This window comes from Parasteatoda tepidariorum, chromosome 1 (genome assembly GCF_982258835.1).
Source record: "Parasteatoda tepidariorum strain Cologne lab strain chromosome 1, Ptep-v5.0, whole genome shotgun sequence".
Classification (NCBI taxonomy): domain Eukaryota; kingdom Metazoa; phylum Arthropoda; class Arachnida; order Araneae; family Theridiidae; genus Parasteatoda; species Parasteatoda tepidariorum.
Window position 1 is genome coordinate 88,137,620 of NC_141755.1, and position 25,250 is coordinate 88,162,869.

At 32.9% G+C, this 25,250-nt stretch overlaps 1 protein-coding gene across 1 annotated transcript; it reads right to left on the reverse strand.

Annotated features, from left to right (window-relative positions):
* Positions 1-23,559: 23,559 nt before the first annotated feature.
* Positions 23,560-24,144, reverse strand: LOC147816599 (ATP-dependent DNA helicase PIF1-like). Its single transcript, XM_087156973.1, has one exon. The coding sequence runs from the start codon at positions 24,142-24,144 to the stop codon at positions 23,560-23,562; it is 585 nt and encodes a 194-aa protein (XP_087013099.1).
* Positions 24,145-25,250: the final 1,106 nt, after the last annotated feature.

Consider the following 25,250-nt stretch of genomic DNA (forward strand, 5'->3'; position numbering starts at 1 on the left):
TTCAATCGAAACCCATCTTTTAATCTTCTTTTAGTCTTAGAGCTGTTGAAAAGTTTCAATTTTAAGGCTTGCAAGCCACCCATCTTGATAACCGCTTAATTCGTGATAGAAATCATATCACGTAGAATAAAAATCATACCACGTCATATAAAATAAATTAATTCTCTTCTCATTAACAAAGCACAAAAATGATTTCGTCATAAATACAATTCTACTACATAAAGAATAATTCACGTCGACAATCATCGGCTACTCATAACGTAAACAGTCTTCTTTCCCCCTCGCAAATGAACAAAGGAAAAGAGAAGCAAAAATGAATTTTCATATATTTTTGCTGCCACCAAAAAGACTGACGTATCAAAGAGTTTATAGTTCTTTTTCTTAATTCCAAAATGAGTTTCACTCTACAATAATTAAAAGCAATCAAACTGAAACAACATACACCTTTACATACCTATTTGTATATACTATAACGGGGATATTTCCGTATCGTGATCTGTCGCGCCAACTACAATCGCCAAGGTGCCAAAAAGATTTAAAACTTGCTAACTTTTTTAACAAAAACATGCAGATGTTTGCCCGGGAGTGGCTACGAGTTATAACTTTCGAATTAGTCGCTTTCTGTGATGTTTGTTTTTTAGTTTCTCGCGGGCCACTGCCCGGAAGTTTCCAAGACTTGGCGATTACCAATGTGAGCCTAATATCAATAACAATAAAATAAATCTTCACAAGATGAAAACCAAATTTCTTTAGAAACATTTCATATAAAGCAATATCAAACAAATATATATGGAACTGACGTTCTTAATCACTTTCTTCCCACATATAAACAGTTCAAATCCACATCTCTTTATATCAATGAAAATCACTATCATCATTAAAATACCATTTCAAAACAAATATCATATAAAAACAAAAACACTCAAAACACACATATTATTCATTCTTATGACAAGAATAATAACTTATACTCCACCAATATTCATGAAATATAAACAAACATTCACAATACATTCCCTTTCCTGCAACACTGCCATGTTAAAAAATTTTTCAGGTTGAAAAATTTATTTTCATCGAAAATATTATTATGGCCTGGGATGTGAAACAAATTAGAACACATACCTTATTTCTCACGATCTCGGTAGAACCTCCAAAAATATATACACTCTATAACAAAAAAAATCGACGCACCAAAAAGGAGTTGTCCGATTGAAACGAAAATTGGTGAATAGGAAGACAATGTACAGAATAGTGAATGATTAAAATTTCTGAACAATTGAATAATTTATTGCAGAGTTACAGTAACAAGTTCAATAAGGTGTTGACCCGCCTCTATCATGGATACAAGCTGCCACACGGCGTGGCATAGACCGATAAAGCTCCCGGATGGTCTCTTGCTGTATTTCCTGCCAAATTCGATCCAATTGTCGAACGAGGTCATCAACATTCCGTGCCAGATGCAATCGCCTTCCCATCATATTCCAGACATGCTCGATGGGAGAGAGATCTGGTGATCTGCCAGGCCAAGGAAGAGTTTGACAAGCTTGCAGACAGTTCATAGCAACACGTGCCGTATGTGGTCGGGCATTGCCCTGCTGAAAAACCAACCCAGGGCGCTGCAAAAGGAACGGTAGCAAAACAGTTCTTAGGATGTCGTCGACGTACCGCTGTGCATTAAGTGTACCTCTAATGACGACGACCGAAGGGGTCTGGCTGTCAAAGGAAATGGCACCCCAGACCATAATGCCATATTGAGGGCCGGTGTGGCGTGCAATAGTGAAGGCAGGATCCCCCCTCTGCCCTGCGCGTCTCCAAACACGTCTTCGATGATCGTCAGGACACAGTTGGAAGCGGGATTCGTCGCTAAAGACTATACGTCCCCAGTCGGCATCATTCCAGCCTGATCGAGCGTCGATTTTGCGCGTCTTAGTGCGTTCTTGGTGCATCGATTTTTTTTTGTTATAGAGTGTATCTTGTCTGTAATGTATTATAAATACAGACGAGATATACTTGTATATTATCCAGGTTAGAAATAACAGGTTCGAATAATAATAATTTATTATATCTTTTTCATATTTCCACAACACAAACAAATATAACAATCAGACAAAAAAAGTTTAATTCCGAGAGAGAAAATGTTCAAGGCAGTGTTTTCACTTCCAATTCTCAGACATAAAGGCCTGTTTACGCGGTCCAATTTCTTGAGTCCGAGAAATTGGACGGATTTCTCTGCCCAAGAAATTGGATGATTCGTCGACACTATCCAAGTTCTTGAATGTCACTGATTCGTTGAAAGAAAAACTTGCGCATGCGCATTGTTCATATTCAACATCATAAAATAATACTTACATAAGTTTAAAATTACAAAATAAATTCAAATAAAATCATAATAACACAAATAAACCGCAACAGATCAATTTATTTGGATTAAAATATATCAAAACAGACAACAAAATGACGTAATTTGCTGCCTGCTTGTTGACATCACAAAACCTAAGACGCTGATTGGTTAAGGGAGAAAAAACTTGGATGGAAAGTAGAACATGCTCTACTATCGTCCAAGAAGTTGGACCAAGTTCTTGGATGATTGTTTACACGATCCAAGCTCAAACAAGTTTCCATCAATATCAATCAATCTCTGTCCAAGAAATTGGATCGTCTAAACAGGCCTTAACTCTCCTCAGCAAATGGCACCACTCGCCAAGACTGGCGCTCACAGCATCAACAAAATTATTTCATTAACAATCTGTATGAGTAAAAAAAGGATTTCTTGTTTTCAATTATCATTCTAAAATTTTGATTTTTGATCAAAAGGATGTATTACAACTATGTTAAAAAACACTGCCCTCTTCGAAAAATTTGTTCTGTGTTCAACCATAATATCGGCGACGTTAATCATAATATCGGCGACGTTAATCATAATATCGTGTAACACTGTTGTAATCTTAAAAAGATGATACGTGGAACCATATTTTTGCATTTGTTCAAATGTATTCACAAAGTTATGAGGTTCAACTTGGCACCGTGATTAATGTATTAACATATTTTAGCGTTATTTTGGACCAACACATTTAAAAATTTCTGATAGTGTAGTGTGATAATGTTATTTATCACAAGCTCACATTCTCCTTAATTTTTTTTTAATTTGCCTTACTTTTGGCCTCTTAACTCTTAATTTCTTATATTTTTACGGGTTTTTGCCCTTACCTTCATTAGCGTTCAATTTATAAAACTTAAATCTGTTATTAATTTGTGTAATTTACGATGTATATGTTCAGCAACTTTATTATTAATTATTAACTTTTACAGATTATTATTATATTTTAATTACAAGCTTGATAATGTGTATTTTTATTATGCAATATGAATTTATTTTATAATTGCTCATTACCGCATTTTCCGTTGCTCTTCCTTTTCAATCATGCACTGCTGCAGCTGACACCTGTGCTTCTGCTCTGGTCAGTTTGCGTGGAGGATAGTGTTTTATGTGTTTTCTCCCCTCTTTTCTGCAGCTGCATCCCTGTGCTCTTCACTTAAAAATATAAATTTTCATCAATAAAAACCCTCCAAACGACATCAAAATATACTCTGATGGCAGTAAAATGGATAGACAGACAGGCAGTGGAGTGTTTATTGAAACACCTCGAGAGAACTACGTTCTTCATCAGCGAAACCCCGATTTTTGTTCCATCTTTCGAAGCTAACTAATTGCAATCGACGAGGGACTAGAGAAAATCTTGAGTAAAGGGCACTTTGGAAATACTTGGATACTATCTGACAGCCGTAGTTCAATTCAACACCTCAAAAATTGGGCCCTCATTGGAGATAAAACCAGTTTTCCGATCTTACAAAAAGTAAAGCTCATTTCCCAGCAGCATGAGGTCCACTTTCAATGGATCCCGTCCCACGTCGATATCCACGGCAACGAGTTGGCTGACACTCTCGCAAGGAAGGGACTAGACCATCCAGACCCCTCCACCTCAGAGCTTACATACCTTGAACTTTTCGCAAGGCAAAAGGCCCAGAACAAACAAAAGTGGCTGCTTCCACCTACTCACTACTGGTATAAAGCAAAAAGACCAGGACTCTCTCTATCTCTTCCTGTTGACAGGTAGACCAACACTTACTTACCCTGACTGGCCAGTGGACACCTGAAAAGTGTCGCATTTTCTGCTAACCAAAAGATCTTTCCTCTTTGCCCTAAATGCCAACAAAACCAGGCATCACCTGAGCGCATCTTGAACTGCTTAGGGCTGGATTAGAACGACATTCATTCCTCTCCCCTTTTAGTTTCGGACTTCCTAAATGTCAGCGGATTTATTGATCTGGTCTGACTCCGTCAGACCAGATGGGAATTAGCAACAACAACAATATAAATTTTATATCTTAGTCCCCTTAGCCTTGTGACATTTTTCTTTTTCTCTCACAGCATGTGAACTTTTTAATGCCTCTTGGACGGAAATTCATTAGCGTTCACCTTTTAGCCCTTTTTGACCTTGTTCCCCTTTTACACGGGAGTGTTGTGGTCACGTGTTATTTTTACTATCTCTTGCTATTTTCTTCTTTCAGCCGATAATTTCTTAGGGGGTTCAGTGTGGACTGTCCACCTTTTTTTCCATTGGCCTTTCTGGTAACATTTTCTTCCTTTTGTCCGTCATTGGTTATTTACCAATTGGTTATTTACCAATGACCCCGAGTTTTCTTAAGGCGCTATTTTTTCTATTTTTTTAAATGTATGACCCAATGAACCTATTGGGTTATTCGGAATTTATTATCAATGCTTTTACAACCACTGATCAGCTAATTTAAATGTAACTTAAATATCAATATGTAACTCTGTTAAGTGATTTAATCATTAATTTGCGTTCCATCCCTCATGCATTCCTGCGAGTTTATCTTGCCTTATACTCAATCTGTTTTTGTTATTTCCAAAAATTTCACATGTTTAAATTCAATTGTCTCACCCTATTTATAGAATATTAAACAATAATTTTTTACAAGTCATATTAAACTTAACATTTGTTTACATTAATCATACATTTCTGTTTTTCCTTAATTATTCATATCGCCGGTTAGTTTGTATCATGTGGATGATTTAAAAAAGAAAGATTTTAAAAAATAAGTCCATCTATCAAAGATACCTTTCCAAACTTTTAATCACTTTATTTTCATTAAACTGCATTCATCAATTTATTGCCAGTGTTATTTTGCACTGACATTATCCGCTTACACAACTGCTTCAAAGAAATAAGACAAATTGCTTCTACCATTTAAACGTAGGAAAACAAAACCATGTGACGACCCAATTTAAAGACCTATTCAATAATTCCTAGCCACCAATTGACGTCTGATTTTACCTCGTCTAGATGCGAATCATGTTTCTTTCTTATAGGAGGGGAAAAAAACTAAGAAATATTCCCTCCCTTCTTTTTTTAGGAGTAAAGTTTTCTGGTTGAAAGGGAAATCACGGTGATCGTGTTTCGCTTTACACTTTGTAGGTTTTCTCTTTTTTTTCTCCTTCCGTTGAGTTACCTTTTTTATTCTATGTACCCACATGCACTTCTATTTATTTTTTATAATTAGATTTAATGGTTTTCTTGCTTAAAGAAAGAGAGAGAGGAATTAAAAATTGTTGTCTATTAGTTATATAGAAGTAAAGTTTTTAAAACTGAAAAGTTTATGATAAATATTGCATTTGATGTGTTTTAAAACTTGTTGTAATCATCGTTTACAAAATAAATGAGTTAAAAATAATAATCAATAATATATAATTTAAAATTATAGTTATAAATAATAATTTTTATCAGTTTATTTAATAAAAGTCGAAAAATTTTGAATTGAATACAAATTTTATATCATATTTAACTTTAAATTTAAAAATACAAATATTGTACAAAATCGGTCAAATAGTTCAGTCATCAAATTATCTTTTTAAAAAAAATATATAGTTTAAATTCGATTTATCGAAAGCAATTCGACTTATGTTGCTCAAATTTTTACTATTTGTCATTTGTAATTGCATTAAAATTGATGATAAAATTTGCAAATCTTATTTTTTTTTAAAATATTTTTGACTATTAATTACATTAATAAAAAAATTTAATTAATTATTAAATATTATTATTTTATTTGGAATTATCTCTGGATTAACTGACTTTAGTAATCGTGTGCAAAAAATTTTCGATTCACTCAAAAAGTTTTTTAGATATAACGAAAAACGAAAAAAGTGAGATTAACATTAAGGGGTCCAAACTTTCCACTACTACAAACTTTAGCTCTCAAACCATTAAAATTGAGTCTTGAAACGTGAAAATCCGATCATTAGACCAAAAGCCATCATTCAAAAGTGTTAAGTTTTTTTTTCTTATTATATAATACGCATTGCTCAAAATAAATTATCATTAACACCTATCGATTCCAAAAAATCTTGCAATTCCTTATCACTCTCCAAGTCTTCGGATGAGTATGACGGTGATTTGTTTCTTCTCTCATCACTATTAGATATGGTTAGGGTCACGGTCACGGAAGCATGAGAGCAACAATAAGTGTAAAACCTATTTAATAGTTTGCACATTAACCCCTTAACGATCGGTTAATTTTCAAGAAAACGGTCATAAAAGTGCCTATTTTTTTTTGCTTTTGTATTTGTATTACGTATTTGATTAGTGCTGACATCTAGTTTAAAATAAACTAACTATCTACAATTAATTAAAAATATCCTGGTACTGCCATCTGGTGTGCAAAATGAGAAATAAAACGTTTTCTGGGCAAAAGAAATGAATTAGTTTTATTCTTATTGGCGAGATTCGACTAAACACTCCAGCCCGTTAATATCACGGGAGTGAGAAATAGAGGGCGAAACCTCACCCCGTCATTTTGACTGGAGCGAGAAGGAAGAGGTTAACAATAGATTGGAATTGCATCTTAAAGCCTAGCATCTCTATAGTATAAATGGATACATTTTCATTTGTAATTTATGGCAAGATTTATGAAAAATATAACTATTTTTCTCTCAATCGTTTATCAACGCACAATGTTTGGAAAAACTGATGGATAAGGGGTGTTGTAATCACTTTCCCAATGGAAAGAAATGTCCTTCTGGAGGTGATTTGGACTTCCAAATGTCAACTTTAATAAAATGATTTTCAAGAAGTTTTTATAAAAAATATTAATTTACCTAGTCTAAGTGATTGTTTGTAATAACTTGATATTATAAATATTTTTTTATAACTTTATTTTAAATAAATTCAACATAATGTAACTGACATTATATATATATATATATATATATATATATATATATATATATATATATATCCGTCGTTGAACAGCCAACCCAATTTCGGGCTTACGATCAACTCCGTAACCCTGTAATTTTGAGCCCAATCCAGAAGACAAGGAAACTCTTGGATCAGTACCTCCAGAGGTATTGATTTGTTATAAGAACATGAAGGACTTTATGACTAGACAGACTTAACGTGCATCAGTCACCATTTACTACACTGGGAGTCTTCGGCCGGAGGGATCAAACCCTCGAACTCTTGCGCATGGACCCAGCGCCCTACCAACCAGGCTATCCCGGCCTAACTGACATTTATTGATTTAAAAAAATCATCAAGATCATTATAGCAGAACGTATTTAAACAAGTCGTCAATTAAAGCTTTCCCGCAACAGCCCATTGTAAGCCAGGGATTCAGGGAGATTAAGGTTCTACAATTAGATTATCAATGGTATAATGCAGGCAACGTGGTTAGCATTGCTCACCGACAGCCTTTACTTCTCAGATAATATGGCGTATATCAATCTGAAACTGTACGACCTTCAAGCCACCTTCTGGAATCAAATCCCAGTTCTCAAGAACAGCTTCGTACTTTAACGACAGAGCCATCATGGTGTCACTATGTACTATAACAATTTATTATTTTATGGGTTTTGTTTTTAATTCTATAATTAAAATCTTTTTCCCCCTCTACATGTCTTGTGACGTCATCAGTGTCACATTCCTTCTTAGGGATATTTTCGATGCATTTTCCCCATTTTCTGCCCGTGAAATAAATAAATAAATGAAAGAAAGTTTTAATATATATGTATGCGTATATACAAATGTACATAAACATTCTGGAAAAGAAGGAGAAAGAGATGATAATTTTAGAAGATCAGCAGGTGAGAGAAGGAGAAGAAACATTTTTCCGAAATCTTATTCCAAAGAGAAAACATTAGTCGCGACATTACACTTTTCAATAAGTGTCAATCGATGGCCATAAAGAGACTTCCTTATGGCGAATGGGGCCGCACTCTCAAACACCAAGTTCAAACTATCTGTCGCCATTTTTGGACACGCTTATTTCCAACACTTTCTCAACCAGTGTTCTTCGAAGACTTTGTTGTTATATGAAACAATAAATTTTAGCGAATAGTGTTATGAATTTTTTAGCGATTTCTAACTTGCTTAATATTTTTTTTTAATATATAAAAAAATTTAACTTTATAAATAGTCACCGAAATTTTGATTTTTAAAAATTGTAATGTTTTTAAAAAATTAAAAATTTCTGAATAATCACCGAATTGGCTATTTTTTTGACAAGGGTAAATATGATTAAAATAAATTAATCTTTCTCAATTTTTGCATATTTTTTTGAGTTAAAAAAACTTAGTGTAGGTGTAACTTTTCAAAAAACAGTTGAACCTCGTTAAGACGAAAACGCTACACATGAATTTTCCCTGAATACGAATTCACACTTTCTCTATCATGTTATCTTTGGGAATCATAATAATTCCATAGTTTTATACGAACATTAAAACAAATTTCTCCCTTTTAACACGAAAGAAATACTGTATGTAAAACTCATTGTGACCTTTAAAATGACCTTCATCAAAAAAAATTATTGCTTTTCTCAAACTGGGCAAGTAAAAAAAAAGCATTTTTTCTTGCAATTGAACGTTAGTTTACTACATAAATGTGCAATTGGTGAATTCATTAATTGAGCACGTCAGGAGGCACCGACCTAGGTAGTTACCCTAGGAAAAGTAGATAAAGTAATTGCATTCTTTTGCTTGCTGATGTGCTAATTCTTTTGTGAGCGTTTCTTTTGGTTGTTGATTTTAGTTGTATTGGAGCTCTAACTATGAATGTAAGTGGGGAAAAAATATGTTAGTTTGTAAACTAGGGGGACTATATTTTATGTGATGTTAGCAATATAGTATATGCATTGTCGCCATAGCTATGATTGTAGATGGAAAAAAATATCTTAATTTGGAAACTAGGTGGACTATATTTTATGTGATGTCAGTAATATAGTGTGTGCATTGTAGATATAGCTGTGAATATAAGTGGGGAAAAATATCTTAATTTGGAAACTAGGTGGACTTTATTTTATGTGATGTTAGTAATATTGTGCATGTATTGGAGCTCTAGCTGTTAATATAGGGGGGGGGGGGAATGTTCTATTTTGGAAACTAGGTAGAGTTCTTTTAAATAATATGTTAGTAATGAGTTAAAAAATTTGCGAATGCATCAAAGTACAGAATACCTGCCAGTAGTCTTTCTACGGTTAAAAAAAATCATTCTAAATGCCTTTTGCTATTTTATCGATTAATACAAATATCGGAGCCACGGTGGCTCAGGAGATAGTGTGTTTGCCTTCCAATATGGTGACCCGGGTTCGAATCGCAACGACGGCTAGTCGATATGAATCCGGCTTGCACCGACCACAATGCTGACGTGAAAAATCCTCAGTGGTAGACGGATCATGGATTAGTGTCCCCTTGCCGTCAGGCTAACCGTGGGAGGTTCTCGTGGTCCTACTCTCCAGGTAACGCAAAAGTGGGTTAGTTCCATCTAAAAGTCCTTCACGGAGCCAAATATCCCCCAATGCTTGATAATAATTTCGATCTGAATAAATTTCTCCCATTACCCTTGTCTTCTTGATTGGGTTCAAAATTGCAAGGCTATGGAGTTGAATATTAGTAGTCGTAACCCTAAAACTTCGGTCTGCTGTTCAACGACAGTTATAAATACAAATATCAGTTAACATAAAATTATTTTTGCTACCCTTCAATTTCGTCTTTACGTGACTCGATTGTATTAAAAAACTAGATCACAAATACGTTTCATTTCATTAACATAAGGCTTTTTTTTAATGGTGACATTTTGCGCCATTTTCATACTTAGCATAGAAGGGAATTGACAAACTCTGGACAAAACTTAACAATTATGAACAACTGTTACAAACTAGCAATAGTTATAAAATTGGAATATTAATCAGTCAATATAGTTATCTCATATCTTTGAGAAATAGCCTTGAACTACACAAATTTGGAAGAATCTCCTGAATTCCCTTTTTTTGAAACTTTCCTTTAACTCCGAGTCTTGGGTTAAATTAAAGCTATTTACACCAAACTCATACCTCTTCAATGATGATTCGAATACAGTATTGGTGCATACTTGCTCTGCTCATTATCCACAATTATGTGGGTAATTTAGATAGTAAACACCCATCTTCTCACCACACTTCCTGTTCAACAAATCGTGCGAAACTTTTCACCGCACTCTAAGAAAAATCGCTCAACATTGAACTATAATATGGATACTATAATAATTAACTATACTGATGAGCAACTTTGCTGCAACCAGAATAAGGTGTACGATTGAAACGTTAATCCGATCAAGCTGGACCGTAATGTTATCAAATCAAGTGCAAAGATTTGCACAATAATGTGGTTCAACTTTGCACCGTATTGAAATCCCAAGTTTTAAAAATCGTTTATTTCTAAGATTTCTTTCCGTTTAGCAAAGAATAAATACAATTTGTAAAAATTATGCTTGTTTTTTTCCTTTAGTTTCATAAATAATATTATATTGTATACCAAAATGGACTTTTCAAATAAAACAGAAAGTTTCCTGTAAACCTTCTAGGTCCCGCAGTGGACTGATCGTTAAGACACGGTTCCCAGCAGATCACCGAAGTCAAGCATCACTGGCTGTGGTCAGTGTGCGAGTGGGTGACCACTTGGATCAGTCTGCGTAGGGACCGAGGGTGTGCGGTATTGGCCCTCGTTAAACTGTTCTATCGTAAAGTGCTCGACTTCGCGTGCAGGTCGTCGGACTACCGAAGCGGGGGTGTCATCCCCTCCGCAGAGGATCAAAATTGTGATGGCATGTCTTCGGATCATCCTCAGGGATGTTTCCCAGACCGTCGCCAATAGCCCATTGTGCAGCTCTAGTGCGGCGTAAATGAACAACAACAACAATAAACCTTCTAGTTGATTGCATGACGTTTAATATAAAAATATAAATGAATATATTGTGAGTTGAGTTTAAGATATCATTTTACAGTTGTATGCATTTGGAAGAAATAAAATGACATGTTTGTTTTTCATGTAAAATTAAAAACTTTTTTTTTTCATTTCAGATACGTTTGTCACTGTCAACCTAGTTGATCAATTGAAAACAACAAAAATGATTGGAATTTATTCCCCAAAAGGACCTTAGCATTTACAAACGATTAATATTACAAGTAACTAACTGAAGTAGAACCAGCTCTATAGCAACATATTGAAAGCTACCTGACAGATTTGATTCAAGTACTGAGATAACTCATCTACATCGTCGGATCAGAACATTTAACACCGCACGTTCGGTGGTATATACCAGGAATTTGGTCTACCAAAACTCGATTACCTACTGCTCAAACCACCAAACTTATAAAAAAATGAATTCCTTTCGAGCATTTTAAGCGATGGCCCGAATTCGAGAATCGCAAGAACGTCCCATACACCAAACAGGAATAACTTTGAGAATGTTCCATTCCGTAGTAAACTGATCGTAGAAACGCGGTTCCTAGTAGAACACCGAAGTCAAGCATCAGTGACTGTTGTCAGTAAGCGGGTGGGTGACCACTTTGATCATCCGACATAGGGACCGAGGGTGTGCTGTATAGGTCCACGTTAAACTGTTCTTCCGTAAAGTGCTCAACTTCACGCGTAGGTCACCAGGCTACCAAAGCAGGGGAGCCATCTCCTCTGCAGAGGATCAAGAATTGCAATGGCATGTCTTCGAATCATCCTCAGGGATGTTTCCCATACCACCGCCAATGACCCATTGGGCAGCTCCAGTGTGACGTGAATAAAGTACCAACCTACCAACCTCGAGAACGTTCCACGAATAAGCTAAAGTTTAAATGTCAGATGTTATTCGGTTGCTAAATATATTTCGTTAAACGATTTATATTTAACTTTATTTTACTTATAAATAAGTCTGTGACCTTCAACACTCGAATGGCTTATAAGTCCAAGTCAAATCGAAGGACATATCATACAAATTAAGGAAGACATCTGGAGTTACGAGGGAGATCGAACTTGCTACCTTAATGTTTCACAGTGTTTAACGGAAGGACAGTGCCACTACACGGACACCTCTAGTCAAGAACTCTAGCTTCTGCCAGGTGAACTTCTAATGAAAAGAAAGCCATGTATCTTATATGAACTTGATAATTTTTATTTGTTGTCTATTTCTAAGAATACTGTTGGTTGGCTTATTTCACTCTTAATTATGCTACTTGTTATGTTGAATTTTAGTCTTTAGTTAAAAATTAAAGGTTTTACTGCAGTGATTGATTTCTTGTTTATTGAACAGTTAATTTCGTCACAGTTAGTTCTATCATTTAGGCTTAACTAAGCCTAACATAGTGGTTAAACGAGCCCTTTAGGCCTAGTTAAGCCTAACATGGTGGTTAAACGAGTCCTTTAGGCCTAGCTAAGCCTAACATGGTGGTTAAACGAGTCCTTTAGGCCTAGCTAAGCCTAACATGGTGGTTAAACGAGTCCTTTAGGCCTAGCTAAGCCTAACATGGTGGTTAAACGAGTTCTTTAGGCCTAGCTAAGCCTAACATGGTGGTTAAACGAGTCCTTTAGGCCCAGTTAAGCCTAACATGGTAGTTAAGCGAGCACTTTAGGCCTAGCTAAGCCTAACATGGAGGTTAAACATGTCCTTTAGGCCTAGCTAAGCCTAACATGGAAGTTAAACACATCTAAGCTAAGACTAAAACTGTGGTTAGGGTCATGAAGTAGACGTAATTAAGCCTAACATAGTGATCGCTTTCATCATTTGGTCTTTAAGCTAAGCCTAACATGGCAGCTAATTAAGTAATTTTGGCGTAACTAGGACAACCAAGGTAATTAGAGTCTCGATTTAGGCTTAGCCTCGCCTAACATGGTGGTTAGACTAATCATTTGGGCTTAGCTAAGCCTAACAAGGTTTTTAGGCACAAGATATAGGCGGTTAGACACATAATGAACGCGTTCATCATTTAGCCTCAGCTAATGTATATAAATTAGGCTTAATGTGATGTATATAATCAGTGTGGTGTATATAAATAAGGCTTAACTAGGACTAACATGGTTGTTAAGTTATTCATTTAGACTTGGATAAACCTAAGTTGTTTCCCAAAGTCTGTGGAAATCTTCATCCCTCATAAGCGAATAACAAATTAATAGTTAACTCTGCAAAAAAATTGCCAATAGAAAAATACGTAATCGTAAATTTTCAAGGCTAGCTTTGATTTTAAATTAAAATTTTTTGAAATTCTCGTTTGTTGCAAGATATAAGAACGCGTACCCCAGCTGAACTGTTCCCGTACCCTGTTGATACGCGTACCACACTTTGGGAAACACTGCATAGGTAGAGAGTTCTACTCTAGCCACCGGTATCCCATTTCGATCGCCAATGTAACGAAAGTGCATCTTTGCTTTTTACTTAAGAGCACTGAAGTTATTCAGTGACTTTGGAACACGAACTTGCCACTCTCTCTGCTGACAGTTCGGATTTATAGTGGCGATATGATGATGGATTTTTTTTCACCCCGAGCAATAGCAAAATCTAATTCTTTATTAGTTCTTAAGGTTTCCTACTGCAAACCATTGTTAATTAGTTTGAATCCAATGTTTCAAATTTTTAAAGTGCAAAAGTGAGAAAAAAAATTAACGAAACGAAATTGACTCAAAAATTGGTCTACATGGCTGACCGGGTGGATATTTTATAGCTTTTCTGTGATGCATCTTTTCTGTGATGTGAAAACTGGAAGAATCGACACCAGCTCTGTGATTAACCATGTCTTGTGACTGTAACTAAAAATTGCACAATACATTGAGATGTTGGAGTTAGGCGTTAATACTTGGTGCTGTCTCTCCTATTGTGCTATCTGCCCTCTTCTACTTGACGAAGGCTTATAAGCCAATACATTGAAAACGCCGAATCATTTTCGAAGGATCAACTTCATCAAGTGTTGTCATTTCACTCATTCTTAGAGGAATAGTAAACTTGAGATTTTATAGTTTAAACCTTCAAACGTACTCTTGGACCTTCCTATAGTTAATGCGCTTTAATTCAAATGGTAGACCCTGATTGTTTTATTGCAACAGAACCGATTCCAGCTCGGATCTTTCCATTGGGAAATGACGTTTAGCTTGAAAAATTCCCTGCAACTTTGCTCAGCGTCGTAACATTCAGAGGTTTAAATACTTTTGCAAAATTATTAACATTTGACTAGACTATGACTCATTCTGATAGATGTACACTTCACTTAAAGTTTGAAATATCACTTAAAAGCTTGCATTCATTCTTGGTTTCCATTAAAATGTCAAGGAAGAACATATTTCTGGAGGTGATGACTTGAAAGTACCTTCATGGTTTTAATAACCTTCTAAAAATGTGCTTGTTGATAAGATATCCTAAACAAAACATACTTTCTCTGAAAAACACACACCTTTTTTCTCCTAAAAAGTAGAACTGTGTGGGGGAATCCAACATTTTAATTTAAAAGTTTTAGCTTTTTATGTTCATTCATTTTTTTATTAATTAATTTAATAATGATAAAAAAAAATTTTAAGGAGTCAAGTTCAAAAATATTTTTTTTCTATTTTAATGGTGTAATTTGAAATAATAATTTCTCATATTTTAATTGAAATCGGCCGAATAGTTTCCGAAACATATAGTTGAACTTTATATGCTGCAATGTTTTTCGTGCACTGTTATTGCCGGCATATTCATTCGCAATCATTTTAGAATTAACAAGAAAATATTGCTCATGCGTTGCAATTGTGGCACAACTCAAAAAACAAGCGTTTTGAACTAAGAACAGGTGTAAATATGAAAATACACATTCTTTTCAGCAGCAATACTAGCACAACTCAAAATTCAATTTGAAGGTAATCTTCGTTTAAGCAAACTAAAGCATTTCTTATGCATTTTCCTTAGCAATGAAAACTTTAAATCCACTTATCTCAAAACATGATTTTTTGAGTTGTACCGCTATTACAGCCCATGAGAGATATGTCTTGAACTTATGAATACTGTTGACATATATGCTGTTTTCACACCAATTGGAATATTTCCAGTGGTCGAATGTAATTCTGCTGAAACAAGTTAGGCAAATTTAGGTTTTAGCATATTTTTTTTAAATCAATTTTATGATGTTTGGTTTTTATATTTTTTACTAAAACAAATTTATCGTTTTTTTTACTGTACATTTTGGGGGCCGTAAATAATCGCCGAATTATTATATTATTAATTAATATTATGTAATATTAATTGTGGTAATTGATGCCAATAGTAGTTCGGCTATTTCTTACAATTCCTAGAAATGGAATATCACCCATAAATTTTTCCATTTTTGGTTTTTGTATATTTTATAGAACGAGTTTTGGTTTTTACATACTTTATTGAAAACAGATGTATTTAAAACATTGGAAGTGGTCAAACTTCAGAAAAAAAGCTGTTTCTTTTCAAACTTAGGTTGGTAATTGTTATTCTTTTTATTTCTCATAACTATAGTTCCTAATTAAAATTATAAGTCTGGCACCAAATTAAATTACTTAATGGATCTAGGAAAAATATTTTTCCTCATATGAGTAAAGCTAAACAGCGCGAATAAAGCACAACTGTTTGGTACTAATATTTGTACTTTTTTCAAGTTATTTAGTTTTATTAAATAAATTACTTTAAAAAATTTGTGTTTTAACCCGAAACGCATCACGATGAGTCCAACTAACCAACACGGCAATAGTTTTATTTACAACTTGAGATTAAAAACGCAATGATTAAAAAAAATAAACAATTATCTCATGACTGTGAAAAAAATTAATATAGTAGTCATATGACTAAATTCCAGTTCAAAATATTTATTTAAACGTATTATATACATAGTGTGTTTTGGTCTAGAATAGTGTATTCTATAGTGGATACAAGCGAAAATAAGAAGTTAATGTGGAATTTATTTTCCAGTAAAATGTTTTCCATAGAAGCTCAAAATATTTAGTTCAGACGCATCTCTTAAATACAGAAAATAAATTCTAGCAAAAAAGTATAGCATTTCGCCACGAAAAGTATAAAATATCTGTTTCTAGAAACATGAAATTCTTTGAAAAAAAATTTATTTTTAGATTTCAAAATATACTTTATTTGCAGCAAAAAATCATTAATGTTAAAAATTACTTGTTCAAATTCAATAGCGTATATCATTTAATAAATAGAGCATCAGTAGTGAATATTTTATTAATTTATTTATTTGTGTTTATTTGCTTATTCATTATTTGTTTGTATATTTATTTTGAATGTTTGAAATAAAGGTTGTTTAATTTAAATTGCTGCATCGTTTAGAAATAAAACATGCATTACACGTAGTTGCTAATATATAGGGTAGCTTTTTCAGTGGATTCTTTTTCCAGCATGTTTATTTACATGTAAAGTGACCAGAGTCTTCAAAACATCTTAAGAACTGGTAGCAAAATTTCGAACATTCGAAATCTCACTTCCTTAATTTTTTTTTTTTTTTTAATTTTTCCTCTTAGAGAATGCCTGCTAAATATTAATTTGAAAAGATTAGTTTTCAAATAATAGTAATAAAAGTTTTTTCATTTTGTTTAGGACACCGGGCAACTTGCTCTAATACTACGTATTCCTTTTTCAGCTGTACAGTGCTCGGAAAAAACAATAAACCGCCCAGAATGACTTTTGATCTAATGATCGGATCTTCACGTTCTAGGACTCAATCCTTATGGTTCGAAGGGGGTAACCTCAAATAAACCCATTTTGCCCTAGCGTGACGCATGCGTCACGGAAACTTTGAGAATTCTATGTAAATTCTGATTCGAAAAAGGACTAGTTTCACACCAAGCAAATGTTTTTTTTTTTCAAATTCTTTTCAGAGTCAAGTGGTAGCTAACAGAAGAAAATATCCGTTTAGTATTTAAAAAAAATAATTGCTTTTTTAATTAGAACTTTTTTTTGCGTCACGGCATATAAAAAATTAAGGCCTTAATAGGTTAAATTAGCGCAGACGATATTTTAAGTTACGAAATCAGACACAAAAACGTATTTTCTCTTAATTAACTTATCTTTTATTCGGCGGATTCAGATTTCTGACCCCCAAAACATAGGGGTAAGCCTCAATCAGGGAAATATAGTCCTAATAGTTAGGGCAAAAGAGCAGTCCTAAGTTTAAGACCCCTTAATGTTAATTTTACTTTTTGCGTAATTCGTTATATCGCAAGAACTTTTTAAGCAAATTGAAAAAATTTTCCACACAATTATAAAATTCATTTATCTAAAGATAATTCCATGCAAAAAAATAACTTTTCGTAAATATTTATCATGTTGATTATTTTGTTCAATATTAGTCAAAGTTTTTTTAATTGTATGGTATACAATTTTGACATCATTTTAAAGAATAAAATTTTTAATCAAAAAAGTCCTATTTCCAAAATTTGATTTCTTAGGAATTGTTCGACTGATTTTCCTCAAATTTTGTATCTTGTCATGTAAAATTTTATTCTTTGAAATGTAAAATATAGATAATTGTAAACCTTTCAAATAAAATATTTTTAACTAATCTATACATCTATACATAATAATAAACGCGGCTGTGTGTGTCTGTAATCACAATATATCGCCCCAGAAGCCTCGCCCAGGCACGAAACTCGGCACATAATTGTGTTTTGACATAATGAAGAAGTATTTTTTTTCTTTATCAAAAATTTGGATTAGTTTCTTAGTTATCAGTCATTTTGTAAGAAAATCTATGCTTTTTCGTCTTCAAAGAGCCATATTCAAGAAACTATTAAAAAATGCATATACTTTTCTCCACTCTTATAAATGTATGCTAATGCGAACCTTACAATTGAAATATTAATTTTCGACAACTTAAACCAATGATATACGAAGGAATTAGTAATTTAATTGTAAGATTCGCATTAGTTTACATTTATCAAAGTGGATAAAACTTTAACTTTTGTACTAAAAATGTGGCAACATATTAGATACGTAAATAGAACGCTACGCTTTGATATATTTATCGCTGTTCATAATTGTTATAATAAGTTTTTCTTCTTCTTTCCACGCTCTTTTTTTTTTCTTAAGCGAAGACGATAAGGTAAAATTATACGCTATTCCTGCTTGCGCGGAACACCGTGGTAACAGAAATAACGGCCAAAACATAATGATATTTCAAAAACAAAGGAAAATTTCAACAAAACATCGGATAAAGCTTGCAATGAACCCAATATAAGCAAAATTAATAAATCCAATAAAAAGGATTTTGAATCGAAGCAAAGATTAATGGAGTAGGTGCAGAAAGAAAAGGAAAAAAAACAACTCACTTCTTCATTAAGCTTGAATATACTCAGATTTAGGTGCACAGAATTATCTAATAACAGTTAGATACTGTCTAAATTTATCGTGAATATAATCTGTGTACCTCCATCGCAGGGCCGTAACTACGCCGGGGCAGTCGGGGCACCGCCCCGGGGCCCCGACGGTCAAGGGGGCCCCATATGAAGGGACCAAGCGAAATTTTTTAAAATTTTTTTTATATATATATATATATATATATATATATATATATATATGAAAGAGATTGTGTAAAGATTTGCTAAAATCTTCTTTTTCGTAGTTACATATCGACTTTAACATAGGGTGAAAGACTTTTTCCGAGAATTATTTCCCTTCCTCAAAAGAACAAAAATGCTTCACAGAAAAGAGGAAAGGCATTTTTGAAGCTCTAATAAGAAACTTTATGTTGTTCTGAAATTAACTTGAATGGGCAAATAAGGTGCGTTTTGAAATTTGTGAAAGTGGAAAAATATCTTTATTTTCACTCTATTTTTTGAGCGTCGAAAACTTTATTTTGTTTCAAAATTGTAAAGGAGTGCTTCACCCCTTCTGAAATTTAGACATTCTCAAAAGTAAGTTCTAGTAGAATTAGTAAATTCAGAAAGAGAAACAAGCTTTTTTTTTCAACATTTAAGTCATTTTCCAAATAGAAAACTTAATTTTCCTCCAAATAAAAAAGAGAAATCTGCTTAAATTTTTTTTAAGGAAAAGCAAATTTAAAGATATTTTCCAAGTAGAAAATTTTATTTTACTCTTAAATTAAAACGAGGGAGCTAAGAAAGTACTTTGCTTCTTCTGTAATTCAGACATTCACGAAAATAAAGTAAAATTAGCATTTAACTCATTTTTTTCTACTTTTAAGCTATTTTTCAAGTAGCAATCTTTATTTTCCTCGTAAATTTAATTGATGAGCATCATTCCTTCTGAAACATTGACATTCACTACAATAAAGTAATTTTTGTTTATAAAATAGAATTAGCAATTTCAGAAAACGAAACTACTATTTTTTTCACCTTTTGACGCTATTTTTCAAATAAAAAAATAAAATAAAACTCCCCCCCCCCCCAACCGAGACAAATACGTCTGTTTTGTTTGAATTTTCTTCTACATATGACAATTTCTAATTTATTAAGAAAAAATTTTAAAATTCAAATTTAACCAAAAGAAGGGCTCAGCATAAAAAAATAAAACAAGTGTTTAGGAAACTAAAATAATTGCCTCTCCTTTTCCCTTCCCCGGTGTAATAAAATGCATCTTTCACTGACATATATTTTAAAGCATTCCTTGACTCTCAACACCTCCAGATCACCAACCCAGACAGTTATCTGACCCCTCAAAATATAGGCATCTCCTTTTACACCATGGGAAAATATCCTTCCTTTGACTTCTTTAAATTGCCCCGGGGCTTTACGACCCTAGGCTTTTTGTCCTTTTATAAAATATCATATATTTTCAGAACCATGCATTTGTCAGTTAGTCACAGTTGTCTTAAACAAGCAATTATCTAGATGTTCTAGGAAAACAGATGCAAGCTTTTAAGGGATCGAAGGGGATTACTTTTGTTGACATTTTTTCTGAAAGAAACGCGGGAATCACTCTCTGTTAAACTTCAATTTTTTGCTCCTTTAATTGCTTTATTTAAATTAACTATTTTTTATTCAAATATAGATTTTTTTTTAACTTTTATTTTGTTCAATCTTTCAAATTAAAATTTAACTTTAATTGATACTAATTAAAATTATTTGCAACTTTTTTTAAATATAAATGTCATTACTTTGGATTACAACAAAACGAAAAGGAAATTGATTTCTAAGGAGGTAAGCAATTATTTAATACATTCAAAACTGCGTATTAATATACTTTTGGAATTGCTTTTTTTATATTCCTATATCAAATTGCTTTTATGTAGTACATTTTGTTCTTATTTTATATCTTTAAAATTAAGACCATTAAATTCTTAAAATTGGAAATTCGATTTTTTGTGCTTTTTAACAATTTTGTTTTCATTCAAAATTGAAAAGCAAACATTGATTTTGTTTAAAAAAATCATATTTGATGTAATTAAAAAATCGCATTTAATTTAATAAAACGCTATAAACATTGTTTCGTTGAGAATAATTGAAAATATGTCATCATTTAAATTATTTTGGTTTAAATAAACCATTGTTTTTCAATCAATAAAAAAAAATTCTACGAAGAAAATATTTTATTAGGTTGTTTCGATAATTCTTTCTACTTTTATGAGAGACTTTTGTCGATTCTTTAAGATCAGCATTATCTACATTGCATTAAAATTGAACTAATTTCAAATTACTTGCTTTCACGGACAAAAATGGTAGATGTTGTAGTTTTATATACTTAAGAGAGAAAAAAAAGAAAATATGTTAATTCAAAAAGCAAGAAAATATCACGATTGGGTTGAGAATGCAATTAATCTTCTTTTAAATTTACTATTTCATTCTTATCTTATATGATAACCACGTTATATTGAGCGGAGCTTAGACATCAAACGCGTTGCACATTTATTCTGTCTAATTTATTTGACTATCTCTGTTGTTTTTACAACACTAATTTATATAAACAAAAGTAACTTTTATTCTAACACAAAAAATTATCCTTAACTTATACTTTAAATATTAAAATAACGGAGAAATATATTTGATACAAACGTTTAACTAAAATATTGTTATTAAAAACTGCTTTAATTAGAAAAAAAATCATATTTTCGAAAATGGCACAATTTTTTCCATAACATTTGTGGAAGGAGGTAGTGTTGAGCGCACTTAATATAGAGTTTTTTAAATAAAACTGTTATAGGATCATCAAAGTAATTATCTTGTGATAATAACTTTCTGAGAACTTTTTTCATGCATTATTTTTTTCAGTTTATAGTATACATTTTTGAAAATTTTAATACTGAAACTATAAATATTGCTGATGTAGGAAATGAATTTATCCGACCATCAAAATTACATTTAATCATTTCTTCAAAATGTGTGATCTGTTTATCAATTGAATTACTTAATTTTCCGTTTTCAATATTGGAACAAGATGTGTAAAACATTACACTTAAGATTCTAATTTTGAGACTTATTATTATTTTTTTCCATTGTGACTATGATTTTCACTGCAACCAATGTTTAAGATATTCATTGAAATATTTTCAAAGCTATTGTATTTTTCAATATAGAAATCCAAATTAGATAAAATTTATTGTCATTACAAGCCATTAAAAAGGTTTTCTTCTTATTTTTCGTTTTGGAAAAATAAGAAAAAACCTTTTTGGAATATTAAAAAATATTAGTTTCTTGTCATAATTTTTTATCATATATAATTACATGATATCATAAATACATATATTTATTTGCCATTTTGTCTGTTCAGAAGTTTCGATAGGCAAAATATTCATGAATGAATTCTGCTAAAAATATTACTATATTTTTAGGACCCTGTACAACAAGTACCATTTTTACTTGAACTTATTTATCTTACATTGCTATGCTATACGGACAAATGAGGTAGTATTTCGTCTGTATTTTAAATCACTGAACCAAATAAGCTAAAACACGAAACAACAGTGCTTATATTTGAAAAGTTGAAATGCTTCTTTTTTACATGTGTGTGTACAAAAGTACTGTCTTTGAAATGCACTTATTATGAAGAAGACCATTATAACTTCAAAACTATTTATCCTATCAGCCTGAATTACATCTCATTTATTTATGTTTCAAAACTTTGATCGAAAATCTTTCCTTACGTGATCTACTACTTACTTCTAGAAATATCTACAAGCTTTTCTTGAAACATTTGAAATGTAAATTAATTTGCATTACATCACAAAAGTTTATTTTTTAATTCGATAAAACAAATGTTATCAAGCAATTTTGCATAAATATATCAATAAATAAACGTCAAAATGAAAAGTGATTTAAAAGCCATTTAAAACTATCTAGCTTGTTATGTATGAAGGAATGCATGTGAACTTAAATTATGTAATGAAAAAATATTTTAACTTATTTTTTAAAGATGATAGAAATTCATGATACGCTATTGAAACAACCAAAAATAAATTATAAAAATTTTATTTCCTATTAGTCATATGTTCAAAATCTTGGATGCAATAAATTAGATGACAAGAATATGTAAAAAGCGGAAATACGTAAAAATGTCTTAATATGCAGACAAAACGTTAAAATACAAACTTAGAATATTTTACTACTAGGGGGCTCCGCCCCCTGCTCGCTACCGCTCGCCAACCCCCGAGAATTGCTACGCAATTCTTTTTGTTTGCTTCGCAATCAAATTTTAATACATTTATATCAGGATATAAATGCGCGGCAGAGCATAAGGGATTTTATTTAACAATGTACTAATCAACTTAATAATCAGTAAAATACAAAATTTTTAGTAAATTGCAAGGAATTCTATCATAATAATGAGATTCGAATACATATATATTAGAAGTTATTATAAGGGCATTAGCCGGAACTGAAGTTCCGTTACCGAAGCACGCGTGGCAGAGCAGATTTGATTCAATTCAGAGGGAATCATATACTGGATGCCGGACGCTCCCTTTAGAGTGCTTCACCCCCCCCCCCAATTAATTGACATTCAAATTATATAAACAAAAATAAAAAACAATCACAATTTACCATAATGGTTATCAAAGAAAAAAACTATGCAAAAAAATAAGATATTTACAAAACTTCTGCATAAACAATGTTCTTAAAGCAACATGATTAAATTCAAAGGGAATCATGTACTGGATGCTCTCTTTAGAGGGCATCACCCCCCAATTAATTTACATTCAAATTATAGAAACAAAAATAAAAAACATAATAACAATTTACCATAATGGTTATCAAAGAAAAAAATATGCACAAAAATAAGATATTTACAAAACTTCTGTGTAAACAATGTTCTTAATTGAGGAACTTTCAATGTCACTATTTGCACCAACAATCTGAATTTTTATCCCAGACATGCTCCGGCACCTTGATAAAGCAACATATAGTTGGCCATGGCCAAATAGTGGAGAATTCTGGTCTATGTAAAGGCCAACTTTGCCAAAAGTCCGGCCTTGAGCTTTATTGATTGTCATAGCGAATGCGAGTCTGACTGGAAATTGCGTGCGATGCAAAACAAAGGGCAACTCTTTATTATCACCAGTATTTAAAGTAATGCGAGGGATGCAAGCTGAACTACCAGCTTTACTTCCAGTCATAACTGTACAAAAGAGAACATTTTTAGTTATTTTCCGTACAATCAAACGTGTGTCATTGCACAACCCATCGGCAATACACAAATTTCTGATTAGCATCACTACAGCTCCAACTTTAAGTTGAAGATTATGAAGCGGCAATCCTGTGATATTAACTTTGGGATAAACGACCAGCAGAGGTGAAAATGTTAAAGTCTCTAAGCACTCGCAACCGCCATCCAAAATACTGTACAGCAGTAACACGACTTGATCCTGCATTATTTGGTACGTTTAGGGAATAACCAGGATCACCTGATGGAAAAAGCAATGGGAAAACCATTGGTTCCACATGATGAGATAGTTTATACATCTTTTGACACACAAACTGGTGTTTTGGGTATGCGATAAATTGTACATGATCAGGTATTAAACCTGCAGCACCTGTCACAACAACAGCCGACACTTCAGCAGCAGCACCAGATGTTGGAAGATTATAACGTCTGCCATCAGTAGTGGTCAACTTGTGAAATTCAAGGCGAACACTCTCCGTAGGATGCCTCTTATAAGCTTCAAACAGCGATTTATACACTTGAGCGTATAAATCGCTGCATAACATCTTGAATGATTTTTAAAACACTTGGTTTGCAGCGCTCAGATGTTCGGCAGGCCAAAGCAGTTTCATTTTCATGGATATAGATTTGCGCAAAACGTGGTTTTTCATTGTTCGCTGGCATGATGCTGGTTGTGGCCATTGCGTTAACTTCCCCACGAAGAGCAACACAGCTTATACCTTTAAATTGAATTTCTTGGGTTGCACAAAATGCTGCCATAGCAAAAGACGAATTGTGAAAACGTATATTTTGCCTGAAATTCATTGAGTCATTGTCATTTCCCAATAAAAGCTGTTTCAAAGTTTCTGGATACGGATGAGTTGGGTTCAGCTTTATCTTGCCATTGTGACAGCAATTGTGTTTTATTCTTCCATGCTCTGCTACAAAGGATAGTGCCCTGCAATGAGAGCATTCTACAGACATAGATCCAATCAAAAGAGGTGGACAGTCATCACTGTACGATTCTCCCAAATACTGATTTTCATCTATTTCTCGAAGACGATTAGCTGCCCTACTTCGATTTTCTCTTTGGCGGGCATTAGTAAGCTCTCGATTATTTTGTCGATTTATTCTTCGACGCTCTTGTTCATTTTGACGAAACGTGGGATCCAATCTCCGCTGTCTGCGATATTCTCGATCGCGATCTGTCCTGTCAGACATTATACTGAAATTCCAAATGATTGAAATGAGTTGAATAAATAAATGTGATTTAAAATTTAACCATTTTAAAGTAAGCAAGCCTCAGTAAGCTTTATAATAGCAAACAACAAAAAT